At 42.6% G+C, this 15,755-nt stretch overlaps 1 protein-coding gene across 1 annotated transcript; it reads left to right on the plus strand.

Annotated features, from left to right (window-relative positions):
* The first annotated feature begins 2,114 nt into the window (after positions 1 to 2,114).
* Positions 2,115 to 15,047, plus strand: TLR4 (toll like receptor 4). The gene is made up of 3 exons (XM_019648279.1): positions 2,115 to 2,470; positions 6,518 to 6,684; positions 11,105 to 15,047. Exons 1-3 carry the CDS (start codon positions 2,378 to 2,380, stop codon positions 13,368 to 13,370), a joined length of 2,526 nt encoding a protein of 841 aa, XP_019503824.1. The 5' UTR covers positions 2,115 to 2,377; the 3' UTR covers positions 13,371 to 15,047.
* The last annotated feature ends 708 nt before the right edge of the window (positions 15,048 to 15,755 follow it).

Consider the following 15,755-nt stretch of genomic DNA (forward strand, 5'->3'; position numbering starts at 1 on the left):
CTAATCTAGGCCCGGGGGTATAATAATACTAATAGAAATGAAGATGGACATTTTAGAATTATTTTATAGATAAAATCTCTAGGACTTGGTAGAATGTTTTGTTTTAAAATGTGGGATTTATTACTCAGGTGTGGTGGACCAACAGATCAGGAGACAATTGTCCTTAAAAAGATAAGTCTGTTGCTCCCAGTTCCCAAGAGGAGGGTGCATGCCACTCCATGCAGGGCCACCTGGGGAGGCACCACGGCTCTTCAGGAGGCAAAAAGCCACAGTCCAGGACCCTGCCTGTGCTTTGCCCTCACTCCTCTGCCTTTTGTGGGAAAGGCGAGGAAAGGCAGGGGAAGCAGGCTTGCGATTGCCTAGTTTGAATAATTTTAGCAGGCTCTGAGGTACGTACCAGTACCTACGGGCGCTTCCTCTAGTTGTCTGGTAGCTGGTCTTGTGATGATAAGGGCAAAGGGATACAGCCTCCTAAAGTATAAAAGCCAGATAGAGGAGGCGTTCAGCAATGGGCTCTGGATTGGTTAGTTTGCATATGAAAGGTGAGCTATCTCTAAGGACTGGCTGGCCTTGGGAGGGGCACTGTATCCTCAGCCAGGTCCCCTGACAGAGCATCAAGAATACAGGAAAAATAACAAAATACAAGTTAATACACATTTGATGAGAGAAGTGAGGAAGCCAAGGAGATGTCCATCTTGGGTGAGTATGTAGAAATGACATGCTATTAACTGTCCAGGAAACTATACTTTATTGAGCACCTACTATGTGCCAGGCACTTGTCTAAGACCTTGACATAGTCCCAATCCTCAAAGCAGAGTTTTGACAGGGAGCCTAATTTTAGCTTCAGTTTAGAGCTGTATTAAAGAAGACTGCAAGAGTTTGTGCTCAGCCCCTACGGCACGCTCCCTCACAACTTGATTTCACGTATGTTGGGTCTGTGGTGCCTGCACAGCATCTTGATACAACTATCTAACTATATTCTTATTTAATAGGAACACTTGCAACATTGCAGACGCTGTCCTAAGACCTTCACAATTACCAGTTTATTTAGTCTCCTGACAATGTTTTGAGGCACCTATTGTTATCCCCATTTTATTCAGATTTTTCATCATCATGATAGTTACCAACTTATGGACTACACCTACAGATGAACTATGCTCTAGACTAGGGGTTTTATGTAAATTAATTCAATCATGCAAGACAAATGCAATTATCTCCATTTTAAAGACCAGAAAATTTAAGGTTTAGTGGCTTATATCATTTGACTACTGTCACATGGCTTTATCTCTATGAATCTCATACATGCCAGCTTCCATGGTTATTGAAGCTATCATTACATTTTTCAGACCAGGAATCAAGGATCAGTAGTTTAAGTGACTTGACCAATGCCACAAGGCCATAAATTAAATCACCCAGCCTGAATCTGAATTTCCGTGTATTTTGATTCCTCATCCCAATTGTTTCCTACCATCCCTGTACTTTTCAAACTGTTCCGTTGGAACTTTATTTTTAATCAGTTTCATCAATATGAGCTTCTTCCCAAGGTTTCCCAAGGTTGGATGGAGCTTATGGTTGAATTGTGTCCCACCAGCCACCGAATTCAAATGTTGAAGACCTAGCCCCAACACCTCAGGATGTGGCTGTATTTTGAGACAGGGCCATTAAAAAGGTAATTAAGGCAAAATGAAGTCATATGGGCTGGCCCTAATCCAATGTGCCTCCTGTGCTGATAAGGAGAGGAGATTAGGATACAGACACACACAGAGGAAAGACCAGGTGAAGACAGAGGGAGAAGGTGTCCACCTACAAGCCAAGGAGGAACCTGAAAAGAAAGAAAACCTGCTGACACCTTGATCTCAGACTTTCAGCCTCCAGAACTTTGTGAAAAAGATAAATGTCTTCTTTAAGCCACCCACTTTGTGGTACTTTGTTATGACAGCCCTAGGAAACTAATATGACCATAAGTCGCCGCAACTAAAACAATATTGAAAAGCCATCGTCCTAGATAGCTAACGCAGAGTGACCAATCAGGTTAATTTCCCAAGTTCCTTAACGCTGAGGTCAGATGATTTACTGGGAAAAAAGCCAGCTTCCTGTTGCTATTACTCCAGCCACTGGTCTGCAGACATTTTCTTCTTCTAACTTCCCCTCCTGAGAGGGGGACAGAAATATTAGAGAAACAAAACTCCAGAATGCTCCGGTTGCCACTCTCACTTCCTCTCTCGCCTCTTTACCCAGCGCTGCTTTGAATACAGTAATTGCTCGGGGCCAACGGAGCAAGGGAAAGAAGACAGCACAGCCCCAAAGGCTGCCCTGGTAGGCGGCTACCGCGGATCATGCTGTCACAGGGCCATTTCTGGTCCCGAAAAATGCCGGGATGAAGGCTCCCACCCGCCTGGCTGGGACTCTGATCCTAGCCATGGCCTTCCTCTCCTGCCTGAGACCCGAGAGCTGGGACCCTTGTGTGCAGGTATGTGTTCGGGGTCAGCTCATTCCTAGTATGCTTTGTTTTGCTTTTGAAAAACTTCCCTCTGCCCAGGACTTTCCACTGCTTGCTCTGGTTAGTTTCGTTCCCAAAAAGGAGTCAAATTACCTTACTGCCTTTGAGAAGCCACAGGGACAAAGAATTCACGGTTACCAGGCACGAACAGGCAGCCCATGAGATCCTGTCCCATGCAGGACTTCAGGTCAGATAGACCCGCTTAAAATCCCTGTTCTTAGGCGTCTGGGCTGTGTGACCTTGAAGAAGTTATCAAACCTCTCTGAGACGGGTTCTCACACCTATAAAAGAATTATAGTCATATCTACTTCAATCGAGAGTCTGTAAGAAGGCTGCTTCCTGTCATTCCTTTCCGCCGGTTGTCGGTATACTCAGCTTCAAGCAGTCACTTTGCCCCTTTGAATCTCAGCAGAAAGATGGTTTCTTGCTTCTTAATAGAAAGAACTTTCTAAGTGTATTTCAGACTTCTGAATCTAGTCATAGTTCCACCCAAAGGATGCAAAGAGGCTAAAAAGAAAAAGAGAGACAGAGAAATAGCAAAAGAGACAGAGAGAGGGAAATAAAAAGGGGTGGGGGCGGGAAGAAAGAAAGACATAAAATGTCAGTTACTGCAATGGTTTCTTTCTTGGTGAAACACCAAACATCAGGTTTGCAGTCCCATTCGTGGTGGATCTTTTTTTTGTTTTTCCCCCTGCTTGGACTTGACAATTGCTTTGGAAGCCCACGATAGGGCCAAAGAGCCAATAGAATGTCCTGGGATTCAGGGTGTGGCAGAGTCAGGAACTCAACAACATAGCCAGCCTGAGTTCTGAAACTGAGGACACAGGGAAATAGTGGCCTTTCATATGTAACTGAGGTGAAGGTGTTACCTCAGAGTCCCCTCTTCCTCTGATTCCCTGCCCGCAGCCCTACACCTTGTCCTCCTCTCTGTAACCCCGCTGCTTTAAGGTTACTGCAGAGAGATCCTCCCATCAGCGTCACCCCTGGAGAAAATCACTCCCACTGCTGGCCCCTCCCTTTCCTCCTGCCTCAGTCTCCAAAGCCTGCCCGTCCCCTCAGAGCCAATCTAGGCCAGGTCCTCAGTTCCCCCGGCCTGGACTCCTCGATAGTGACTAGTCTCCTGACTCCATAGCCTCCTTCCTTTAATCCACTCTGCACATTTTTGTTTGTTGTTGTTTTAACCCGAGGCTTAGATCTAAAAAATCACCCTCTTTCAAAACATAATAATGCTCCACTGCTATTAGGACTGTTCCCCAGCGCAGGGCTTTTGTACTGACTATTTCTTCTCGCAATAATGCTTTCTCCCAGGTCAGTGTGGCCCAAAGGTAATATCATGCAGACCACACGATATTATTTAAGTTTCAATAATCAACGTAGCGAAGTCTGAACTAACTAAATTTGAACATGATTTTAAATTTTCTAGAAGACACATTAAAAAATAAAGAGATAGGTGAATTTAATTTTAATAACATTTTTATTTAACCCAGTATATTTGAAATATTATTCAAAATGTAATATATACAAAACTATTAATAAGATATTCTAGACGCCTTCTTTGGCACTAAGGCTTGCAGATATGTATGTATATATACCATACGCCTCAATTTAGACAATCCAAATTTCTCATGTTCAGTAACCTTGTGTGGCTAGCGGCTACCACGTTGGACAGTGCAGCCCTAGATATTTTCATGGCTTAATGAGATCTTTTGATATTTCATATTTGACGAGACATTTTCATCCCTTATCTCAGAGTCAGATCTCTGCTTAAATGTTACCTCTTCCAGAAGACTTCCTGGATCACCTCATATACAGCTCCTCACCCCCACCCCATATTTGCCTCTAGTCTTTTATGCTGCTTTACTTTTTACAGCACATCGCTATATCTACACACATATACACATATGTTTGTTTATTTGTTCATTGTTTTTCCCTTTGAAATGGGATCTGTAAAAGGGCAAGATCATTGTTAGTTTTTTTTATCACTATATCTCAGTGCCTAGCACATAGTAGGTGCTCAATTTATATGTGTCAAACAATTAAAACTATCGCTATAGGACAAAGTATGAGCCCCCCACCCCACCCCTTCTCAGGCCCTGGCTTCCCCTCTGGCTTAAGGTTTCATCACTCCCTCCATATGCCGGCTAATTTAAACTAGTTTTTCACTCCTCCTTACACTATTCTCATCTTTTTCCTCTTTCCATGTATCCAAATCTTGTTCATCCTTCAAGACTCACCTTAAAATCTCTTTCTCAAAAGCCATTTACCACCGCTGGATCCAGAATTGGCCTCCACCTTTCCTGAACCAGAGGAAATATTTTCCAAGCCTGGTTTATGGCTCTTTTCAGGAGTGTGAGCTGTGCTCCTGCCTTAACCCATTAAATTGTGAGCTCACTGAAATCGGAAGCAACATCACGTTGGTCTTTGTGCTGCCCAAAATGCTAAACAGAACGTGCCTACAATCTGGATTTAAACAAACCTCCATTCAATTAGGTATTGATCTATTCCACAAGTCTTTACTAAGTATCGGCCATTTGCCCGGCTCTATTCTGAGTGCTGGAGACATAGCAGAGAGCCAGACCATCAAAGCTTACACTCTAGGGAGGGAGATGAACGATGCCTAGGGAACTATCACACGGACAACATAATGTTAGCTGGTGGTGCATCCTGTGAAAAAGGATAAAAGACGGTAGGAGAAAGGTGCACGGCACCATCCTCTATTAGACAGTACAGTCTGTGAGGCTCTTATTAAGGGTAATAGTCACGGGAATGTAAATAAAGTACAGCGTAGGGAATATAGTCAATAATATTGTAATAACTATGCATGGTGTCAGGTGGGTACTAGATTTATTGGGGTGATCACTTGCTAAGTTATATAAATGTGTAAACACTATGCTGTATACCTGAAGCTAATATAATATTCAATGTCAGCTATAATTGAAACATTGTTTTTTAAAAAATATTTTTAATTTAAAAAAAGCAGTAGCATTTAAGCAGATGTAAATGAAGTGAGGGCCTGAATGTGTGCCCTGTGAGACTTTATATTATTTTATCTCTTTGAATTCTTCTTCTTTTAAAAAAATTATTTGAAGATTAAATTAAAATATATAACACATAAGAAATATGCTGGCATATAGTAAGGGATTAATATCAACTCGTAATAATAAATGTTAACCTCTATTGATCATTTACACTGTTAATAGGCTTTGAGATAATCTCTTTAAATACCTTATCTCGTTTAATCCTTTTAACAGATTCTATTGAGATTAAACAACAGAAAGCCAAAATTAGCTGGCTTAAGCAAGACATTTTGTTAAAGAAATCAGAGAATTCAGAAATTAAGTGGGAGATTAGAGAACAAGCTTACAATGAATTTTGGGAAGTATTGTATAATAGAAACCAACACAGAAACTAAGTTAGTATAAATTACTTGATGTTATTTACTAGGTTTCACCACCGGAGTCCATGCACTCCAAGGATTTTTCTCCCCCATTTCTGTATCACCTGATCGAGGTCAAGAAGCCAAGGGAGCAAATACGACAAGCAAAAACTGGGCTATGACTAAGGGAGGTCTGGACACCTAGACCGGCCCTCTCCCCAAAGCCGTCTACCATGAGGGGTTACTTAGAATAATAAAAGTCTTGCCCTAAAGCTCATGGAAGAGCTGGGGTGAAATCCCAAGGTTTTGGACTCTAAAGCCTCAGCTGTTCACCACTTGACTCTATTGCTGTTGCTAAATGCTGCCATTATGATAGTAGGAGTCAGAACATTGCGCATGTGGTAGGTGCTTTAACCTTCTTCATCTAGAGTAAGATGTTTTATAAGTATGAAGTGAGTAGAAAAATGGATGGATAGATGGATGGATAGACGGACGGATGGATGAATGGACAGATAGATAAAAGGACGTTGACTGGCCCCTGCGATTGTACTTGAGGCCTCCCAAACTCTGGCCTAGGAGAGAGGCGAGGTCTGTTGAGGTGCAGGCAGGATAACACTGAGTCGAATGTATGATCATTGCAGGTGGTGCCTCACGTCACGTATCAGTGCATGGAGCTGGGTCTCTACAAAATCCCCGGCAACATCCCCACGTCAGCCAAGAAACTGGACCTGAGCTTTAACCCCCTGCGGCGTTTACGCAGCTATAGCTTCTCCAACTTCTCAGAACTGCAGGTGCTAGATCTATCCAGGTAATGAATAAGCTGTTAGACACTGCGCAAGGTAAAATGTTCATTGTTCTATCATTTCATTTAAGCCAGAAAGCCTGGTTGGCGGAGTCACATCTTCTTTCACTTATTCATTCCATTCAATAGACGTCTACTTGCTATACAACTTTGGGCAAGCCACCTCCCATCTCCAGGTCTCAGTTTCACAAACAAAATCTGTGAAATGAGCAGTTGGACAAGAGACAGTTTCTAAGGATAATTCTATCTTTGAATTTTCTTTTAAGTCAGGAGAGAAAATTGACGCAAATTCTTTCATCGGCAGATATTATCGACCACTTGCTATATGCTGTACACTCTGTTATAAAACCAGAGTATATTGATATATAACATATAATGCATTCTATCAAGGAGGGCATATTCTTATGCACTTGCAAGAGTTAATATGTTAACATCCTGAACATGGTGCTCGGAACATAATACACATTCAACAAATATTACTGGCTTTTGATTTTGGATTTTGTACCTGAGATACGATAGTGACATATAATAGGAGGTGATACGCTATGTGCAAACTAGAGGCAACATATTGTGCTCTTCAAAAGAGGGGCATTCTCTGCAGTGGGTAGTCAAGACAGATTTCATGAACTGAGTAGGATTCAAATGATATCTGGAATATCAAAACTGGAGTAGAGGATAGGGAATTAGAAAGATACAAGTAACCCAAGGAGAAAGATGATGAGATCAAAGGGAAAACATCTCCCGTGGGCAGTGAACGGTGACTGATATTTTCTTTTCTGATGGAGGAAATCTATCATTCACTAGGACAGCTTACATTATCATCATTATTTGGGCGGGGGGCTGAATCTTAAAATTCTTTAGGGAACTTACTAAAAAATAACAGACTATATTGAGATAGTGGACTAGATAATGAGCCATATTCCTTATAACATTTTGTGAAAAATACAGAAACATTTCATATATGGCTTTTTATATATTTTTAGCTGAGCCATCCTGCCACCTGTTGGCAGCTCAGCAGCAGCTCAGCTCGGGTCAGGAATCGAACCGCTGTTGCTCAGAGCTCAAACTCTTGAGTGAGCTCTTAACAAGCGTTTTATAATGGAAAGTCTTTAATTATGGAAAATAAAAACTAAGAGCCTCGTATGAAAATTCTCTTCTAAAGTGGACATTTCTGTAAAAGAGCAAGCATCTGATGTTTTGTACTCTACCTCGGATATTGATAGAGTATAACAAAGGAGGAATGGGACATTTTAAAAGCAGTGGTATAATTCCTAGCCCTGTGGGATCAGAAGTCCTGAGCCGGGTTCCCCTCCAACACTTACAGCCATGTGGCTGAGGCATGTCACTTCCTCTCCCTGAGTCTCATCCTTTGTGTCTGTGAAACAGAAGTGATGACATTTATCCCACAGGGTTAAATGTGATCGTGAATATTAACATGCTACATATATTAATAACTTTATCAATAAAACTTTATAAGGTTAACATATTATTATTAATTATTATTATTATTATTATTATTATAGCATTTCTTACTAAGAATTTTATCAAGAGCTGTACTGAGGTAGATAGACCAACTCTCCCCCTTTCTTAAACAAGAAGTGGTTTCTCATCAAACAATGTCCATTATAATTCATCTTTGATTCACCATATACCCAAGGCCCTTCCCTCAGAGGCCATAAATATCTGCTCGAAGAGAGGTCAGCTCCCCTCTGGTTAGCCAGTAGGAGGTTCTGAATTACAGCAAGGACAAACAATAGTATAATAATACCCCTTGCCTACATAATTCTTTTTTTTTTTTTAAAGGTTTATTGGGGAATCGGGGGAAGGGGAACAGACAAGTTGCTGTTGCTTTTGTAATTCAGTCTAGTTGTGGAGGATGCTGCTTCACTGGCCCAAGTTGGCACCATCATTGTGCTCTTCCCGGGGGAGGCAGATCAGTCGCCGGCCTCTGGACGGCTGCTTACGGAGGCTGCTGGCCGCTCACGCTGGCTGCTGGCTACACACGGTAGCCCATGGCAACCCACTGCAGCAGGGGCTGCAGCCTACGCCGTCGCTGGCGACTCACGGCAGCCAGGCTCCAGGTTGAGCTGTTGTTCAGCATCTTAGCTGTGGAGGGCAGTGTCACTGGCCCTCATATGTGGGATCCGAACCGGGGCCCTCTGGCGTCCCAAGCTAGTTCTTAACCAACACGACACTCGGCCGGCCCAACATAATTCTTTACAATGTTCACATACAGTAATTCAACTAGTTCTCTATGGATGCTTTGTGAAAGACCAGGAAGTCTTTTTCTTTTTCTCCCTATAGAAACCTACTGCTATATATATTTTTTTATTTTTAAAGACAAGGAAACTGAGGCTTGGAGAGTTTAAGTGATTTATCTATGTTTATGTAGCTTGCTGGGAGCAGACCGCAGTTTCAAGTTCACCTCTCCTGCTTCCAAGTTAAATATTTTCTTCATCTTAGCATGCTACTTCTCTAAAATGATAAGCGCCCTTTGATGCAACAGAGACATGGCAAGACTCTTCTAGTCTTGCCTGATGTGACATATACATAAGGTTATGGACTACAAAATCATATAACTGAAAACGACTTGAGGAATAATCAAGTGTAGCTGCCTCGTTTAGAGGAAAGGTAATAACTGCGGCCCAAAGTGGAAGCAGAGTTCCCAAGGTCACACAATACAAAAGGACAAGCAGAGACCACAGGACCCAAATGGCTTGGCCCTGTTTTCAGTGTTCTTTCTACTGTTCCCACTACCATCTATCCAGCCACCAATCAATAATAAAATCTTGGATCATAATGCTTGTATTACCCGTGAACCTCCTTAAGGCGATAAGGCAAGTGGGGTACGCTACAAATGTAATTCAGGCTGGACTAGGAAAGGACTCATTTACAGACCGTAACTGACAGGCCCTTGCAATGCCAGCAAGAGTTTACCATTATTTCATTGTTTGTTAGCTGGACAAGAGCCTTGTCTCTAGGATACTTCTGCGAACCTTCTCTAAAGCATGGCTTCCACTTCACTTGGGGTAAAATTAAAATTACTTCTTCTGGTTTGAAAGCCTTGACCTTATTGTGAGTTCCTTTCTTCACAACCCCATCTCACACGCCTCCCCTTCCCTCTCTGTACTCTAGACATGGAAGACGTTTCTCAGGGTTCCTCCTTGTATGATGGCTGCTGCCTAACTCGAAGCTTTTTTTATTTTTCGGCAACGTTTTTTTTTTAATTTTTCAATTAAAGCTGACGTACACTAACTTGAGGCTTTTGTATCTGCTATTCGGTTCACTGCCTTTTCTTGTTAATCCCTACTCATCTTTCAGATTGCAGTTTAAGTGTTCTCAGAAAAGGCTGCTTTGATCCCTCTTATCTAAGCCTGTTCCTTTGACATAAACTCTCACAGCAGGCTTTTCGTCCATAAAACTCACTCCTATTACCTGTTACTAACATTTACCAATGATAACGACAACTTTCAAATATCTAGCTATCATATATGGAGAACATTTTATCAACAGTAAGGGTATCTGTGGACTTTTGAACATTTTGAGCCTTGCGTCTGCTCGGGGCCCGCTCCAAACTCTTTGGAGTGTACTTTCTCTCCTAATAATGACTCCCTGGCCCTTGCCCTGGGCCCCCTCGGACCTTTTGAGCTTCCTTTGCTCCAAACTCTTTGGAGTGTACTTTCTTTTCTAATAATGGCCCTTGAGCCGTTCTCTACTTTTCTCTACCACTTGGGCCCGCTTCTGCTTCTTTGAAATGTATTTTTACTTCTAATAAACTCCTTTTCTGCAACTTTACCTCTCTGGTCCGTGTCTCCATTCTGCGGTTCCATGAGACCATGACCCCAGCGTGTACACACACACACACACCCAAAATCCTGCATCAAAACAACACTGTTTTTTTTGGGGGGGCGGGGAAGAGGGAGCTAAAAAAAAAGGATATCTGTGACACCTATGTGTAATATCTTACATCTTTGAAATTGACATTCACCAGTCATTTATCATGCCTAATGACTATTTATCTGTATCATCTGTACCAGTCAGATCTATGATCACATTTGCCTGTAGCAAAAGTTGATCCAAAGCCATTACATCCTTTGTCAGCTATACAGTTTTTACATGCCACAATTATTGATCTTTAACTGATTTCCTTCCGACGGACGTGCTACATCTGTTTAGTACATATGCCTAGTGTGATTTCAAAAAGAGTTTGTCATTGTGGTTAGTATGATGACACCAAAGCTGTGAAGTTTTGTGTTTGTGCATGCCATCATCAGCCCTGTTTGGTTTCTTTGCCTACACATGATCATATGGCATGTCAAATGTGTGTGAAGAGCTAGATGACTGGGGCTGGTTTGTTTTTCTTTTTTCGTTTTGGGTTTTCTATTCAGCAGACTTATTATATAATCTGTATCTGTCTTCCCTATAGGTGTGAAATTCAGATAATTGAAGATGATGCACATCAGGGCCTAAAGCATCTCTCCACTTTGATATTGACGGGGAACCCTATTCAGAGTTTAGCCAAGGGAGCCTTTTCTGGACTATCAAGTTTACAGACACTAGTGGCTGTGGAGATAAACCTAGCATCTCTAGAAGACTTCCCCATTGGACACCTGAAAACCTTGAAGAAGCTTAATGTGGCTCACAATTTTATCAATTCCTTCAAGTTACCTGAATATTTTGCTAACCTGGCGGACCTGGAATACTTGGACCTTTCCAATAACAAGATCCAAAATATTTATCATGAAGACTTGCTGGTTCTCCATCAAATGCCCCCATTCAAACTCTCTTTAGACTTGTCCCTGAACCCTTTAGACTTTATCCAACAAAATGCCTTTAAAGAAATCAAGCTCCAAGAACTGACTGTGAGAAGTAATTTTAATAGTACAGATGTAATGAAAACTTGTATTCAAAGCCTAGCTGGGTTAAAAATCAATCAGTTGGTTCTAGGAGAATTTAAAAACGAAAGAGCCATCAAAGAGTTGGACAAATCTGCCCTGGAGGGACTGTGCAATGTGAGCATGGAAGAATTTCGGCTAGCATTCTTGCGTGACTTCTCAGAGGACGATGCTGGCTTTTTTCATTGTTTGGCAAACGTTTCTAGAATTTCTTTTTTGGGTCTGAATTTCAACAAGCTAGGAGGCCTTTCTAAAGACTTCCGATGGCAATATTTAGAATTGGCTAATAGTAAATTTGAACACTTTCCCACATTGGAGCTTGACTCTCTCAAAACGTTTATTTTCACTGACAATAAAGTTCTGAACCCTTTTACTGAAGTTAACCTACCAAAACTTGAGTTTCTAGATCTCAGTAGAAATGACTTGACTTTCAAGGGTTGCTGTTCTCATTCTGATCTGGGGACAACCAGGCTGAAACACTTAGATCTGAGCTTCAATGATGCTATCACTATGAGTTCGAACTTCTTGGGCTTAGAGCAACTAGAACATCTGGATTTCCAGCATTCCACTTTGAAACAGGCCAGTGATTTCTCAGTATTCCTGTCACTCAAAAACCTCCTTTACCTTGACATTTCTTATACTAACACACGCATTGTCTTCCATGGCATCTTCGATGGCTTGTTCAGCCTCCGGGTCCTGAAAATGGCTGGCAATTCTTTTCAGGACAACTTCCTTCCAAGTATCTTCACAAATATGACTAGCTTGACCTCCCTGGACGTCTCTAAGTGTCAACTGGAACGGGTGTCCCAGGGGGCATTTGGCTCACTCCCAAATCTTCGGTTGCTAAATATGAGTCGCAACAACCTCTTGTTCTTGGATACACTTCCTTACCAATCTCTTCACTCCCTTCGCATTCTGGACTGCAGTTTTAACCGTATAGTGGCTTTCACGAGGCAAGAGCTACCGCTGTTTCCAAGCAGTCTGGCTTCCTTAAATCTCACTGAGAATCACTTTGCTTGTGTCTGTGAACACCTGAGTTTCCTGCAGTGGGTCAAGGACCACAGGCATCTCTTGGTGGACTCTGAACAAATGCTGTGTGTGAACCCTTCAGAAATGCAGGGTGTGCCGGTGCTCAGTTTCAGGAATTCCACCTGTCAGATGAACAAGACCGCCGTTGCTGTGTCAGTTCTCTCTGTCCTTGTGATATCTGTGGTGGCAGTTCTGGTCTACAAGTTCTATTTCCACCTGATGCTTCTTGCTGGTTGCAAACAGTATGGCAGAGGTGAAAGCACCTATGATGCCTTTGTTATCTACTCAAGCCAGGATGAGGACTGGGTGAGGAATGAGTTGGTAAAGAACTTGGAGGAGGGGGTGCCCCCCTTTCATCTTTGCCTTCACTACAGAGACTTTATTCCTGGGGTGGCCATTGCCGCCAACATCATCCAGGAAGGTTTCCACAAAAGCCGGAAGGTTATTGTGGTCGTGTCCCGACACTTCATCCAGAGTCGATGGTGTATCTTTGAGTATGAGATTGCCCAGACCTGGCAGTTTCTCAGCAGTCGGGCGGGCATCATTTTCATCGTCCTGCAGAAGGTGGAGAAGTCCCTGCTCCGGCAGCAGGTGGAGCTGTATCGCCTTCTCAGCAGGAACACGTACCTGGAGTGGGAGGACAGTGGCCTGGGGCGGCACATATTCTGGAGACGACTCAGAAAAGCCTTGCTGGATGGTAAAGCGTGGATTCCAGAAAGAACAGCAGATGCAGAGAGCAGCCAGCACTCAGCAACAACCCCCACCTGAGGAGGACCTCCTCAGGTGCTTCTGGCCCAGCTGCACCCAGTACTTGTTCAGTTGACAAGTATTAAATGCTGCAACATGGTAGGCTTGGGGCTAAGGGAACGTGATTCAGTGGTGCCAGGTTACCCAGGGCTGGTGATCTCCTGGAGTTTGCAGTGCAGAGGGAATGGGTACTGGGCTACAATACAGAATCTGCATTGTTCTGTATTGTACAATGTCAGCCATTCAGCTAAGGAGTCCATGGCAGAGAAAGTCAATTCAACTCTTAACCGTAAGACTGAATTATAACTAAGAGACTGGCCCCAGTCAGATCAGAAAAGGATGTCGGTCTTCTCCTGAGGCTTTTGAATGGAAAGCACCTCATGGCTCACATTTTTACCACCTTGAAACAAAGCATAATGGTAGTTTCAACTGAACTAGGTCTTTGCTCACTGTTTCCTTTTCTACTGAATACAGCTGAAATTCAACTTGATGACTCAGGCTCCTGATCCCGATCCTTGCTCCATTTTAGGTCAGTTTCCTTACAAGGTTAAAGTCTCGCAACGGATTCCTAAGGAAACCTGATCAACACATATTTACAAGCATCCCGGTCAGTCCCTAGCATGTTCTATTTATTAACTCATCGTCCCTGGTATATATATTTTTTGTTTTCATAAATTCAGTTCTCATGTTGCATGTCTCCTCTATGCACCTGTGTCATAAGTAAGGTTGCTAGAGGCATGCTGGCATATCCATATTTAACCACTATCTTTCAAGCAGATATGTCAAATACACTCTGTCATTCTGTCACTTGATGTCATTCTAAATGTATTATCTAGTAAGTTATGACTGTCATACAGGTAGCATTAAAATAATTTGGTTGAATGTGGCACTTATTGTCATGGGGGCGAGAGGTCCAACTTCCTGGTTTCATAAAGAAAAATTTGGGCCAAAGGAAGAGAAGGGGTGGGATGACCTCAGGAGGTCAGCTCTCCTTGATGATCCCGGGAATATATGGGCTGATACAGCTGGGGGGACCACATAACAAGAGTTGCAGTAACGCTTCCTTCTGCATCAACCCAGTGTTGTCTGAGGGAACATTGAATCCCTCAGGGGATTGTGAAATCCTTCAAGGTGGGGAGCTCACCGTGGCTACTTCCTGTTAGGTATCATTCCATCACCATGGCCCCATTTACAAAAGAGCAGTAAACAATGAAGAGTAGAAAAACTCACAGAGAAAACAATGCCTCTGAGACAACGTGTGTCACGTAAAGGGGAGTTCTCAGAAAAGGACACTCACCCAGCTTCCGCAAGAATGGTCAATTCAAAGAAAGCAATGAGGACATTTGGAAAATACTTAAAAACAGCTTTACAGAGTAGTAGTTTGCCCTATTTTCTATTTGGGTTAACCAGACTCTCAGAGAAGTAAAGCCCACGGCACGCATGGAAAGCAGTGAACGTGAGTTGTGGCTTTCTGCAAAGCCACACTACCCAAAGCACCAGGGGGTCTCTCTGGAGTTGGAATAGGAAAACACTATGCTAGAGCTTACTCGCAGCGTCTTTCTTTCCTGTGTTTGTTCCTTGTCCAGATATTTTAGTTCTGATTCAACTTATTGTGCATGTAGACGACATTTGAATCTCTCTCATGTCCTTCATGGAAAGAAATGTGTTATAAATAAATCATTTGGTACGTATAATATAGAGATGCATATGCATATGTATTTGTCTGATGATTCATGGGTCCGGTGAAAAACCCTTGACTAGTGTCAACCACACAGAGAACTGTTGGGGTTTCACTTCTCGTTTTGCCAGCTTTAAGTGTGAAGCAACAGCATGCTGTGGAAAGTGAGATAGGTTTTATGCATTTTTCCGAGAGAAGGGCGCTCTTGGCATAGTGCAGTTACTTTGCAGAAGGGGGAAGAGGACTTCCCCCTTCTAATAGTTATCTTTAATGGCTATTTTTCAGTCCTATTCTCCTGCTTTATGGGTGGCATCGAATTAAATTCACACACCATGCCTACAAGATGGGCACTAGTCATATTGGCACCAGAACCCAATAGGAAATGGAGTATTTAAAATAATATATGTTCAATTCAAGAAACATGATGTGTATGGGTGAGTAATCCTCTGGGGCTTTAGTAAAGGAGGCAGAGGGAAAAAATACCGAGTGGTCTTTTCAAAAACAGCATTTTAGCAATTGCCATTTTCCCAACCTGTGGGTCCACAGGAGGACTGTCACTATAATTACACAGTTTCTTTCTGATTCAGCCTCCACCCATGGTATTTTTAGAACCCCAACCTCTCTCTGGGTTATGTAACCTTTCTATAAATCACCAACAGGTTCCTAGGGGATCTTACATGAACTCACAAGAGTCCTCACAAGAATGACAAGAGGTCTGGGAGGGCCGC

The sequence above is a fragment of the Hipposideros armiger genome, unplaced genomic scaffold (assembly GCF_001890085.2).
Source record: "Hipposideros armiger isolate ML-2016 unplaced genomic scaffold, ASM189008v1 scaffold_123, whole genome shotgun sequence".
Taxonomy (NCBI): Eukaryota; Metazoa; Chordata; class Mammalia; order Chiroptera; family Hipposideridae; genus Hipposideros; species Hipposideros armiger.

Bases quoted from the DNA above. Each gene is read 5' to 3' on its own strand.
- TLR4 (XM_019648279.1), top strand. From the start codon at position 2,378: ATGAAGGCTCCCACCCGCCTGGCTGGGACTCTGATCCTAGCCATGGCC. The intron at 2,471-6,517 runs GTATGTGTTCGG...TGATCATTGCAG, and splicing joins GCTGGGACCCTTGTGTGCAG to GTGGTGCCTCACGTCACGTA. The intron at 6,685-11,104 runs GTAATGAATAAG...TCTTCCCTATAG, and splicing joins CAGGTGCTAGATCTATCCAG to GTGTGAAATTCAGATAATTG.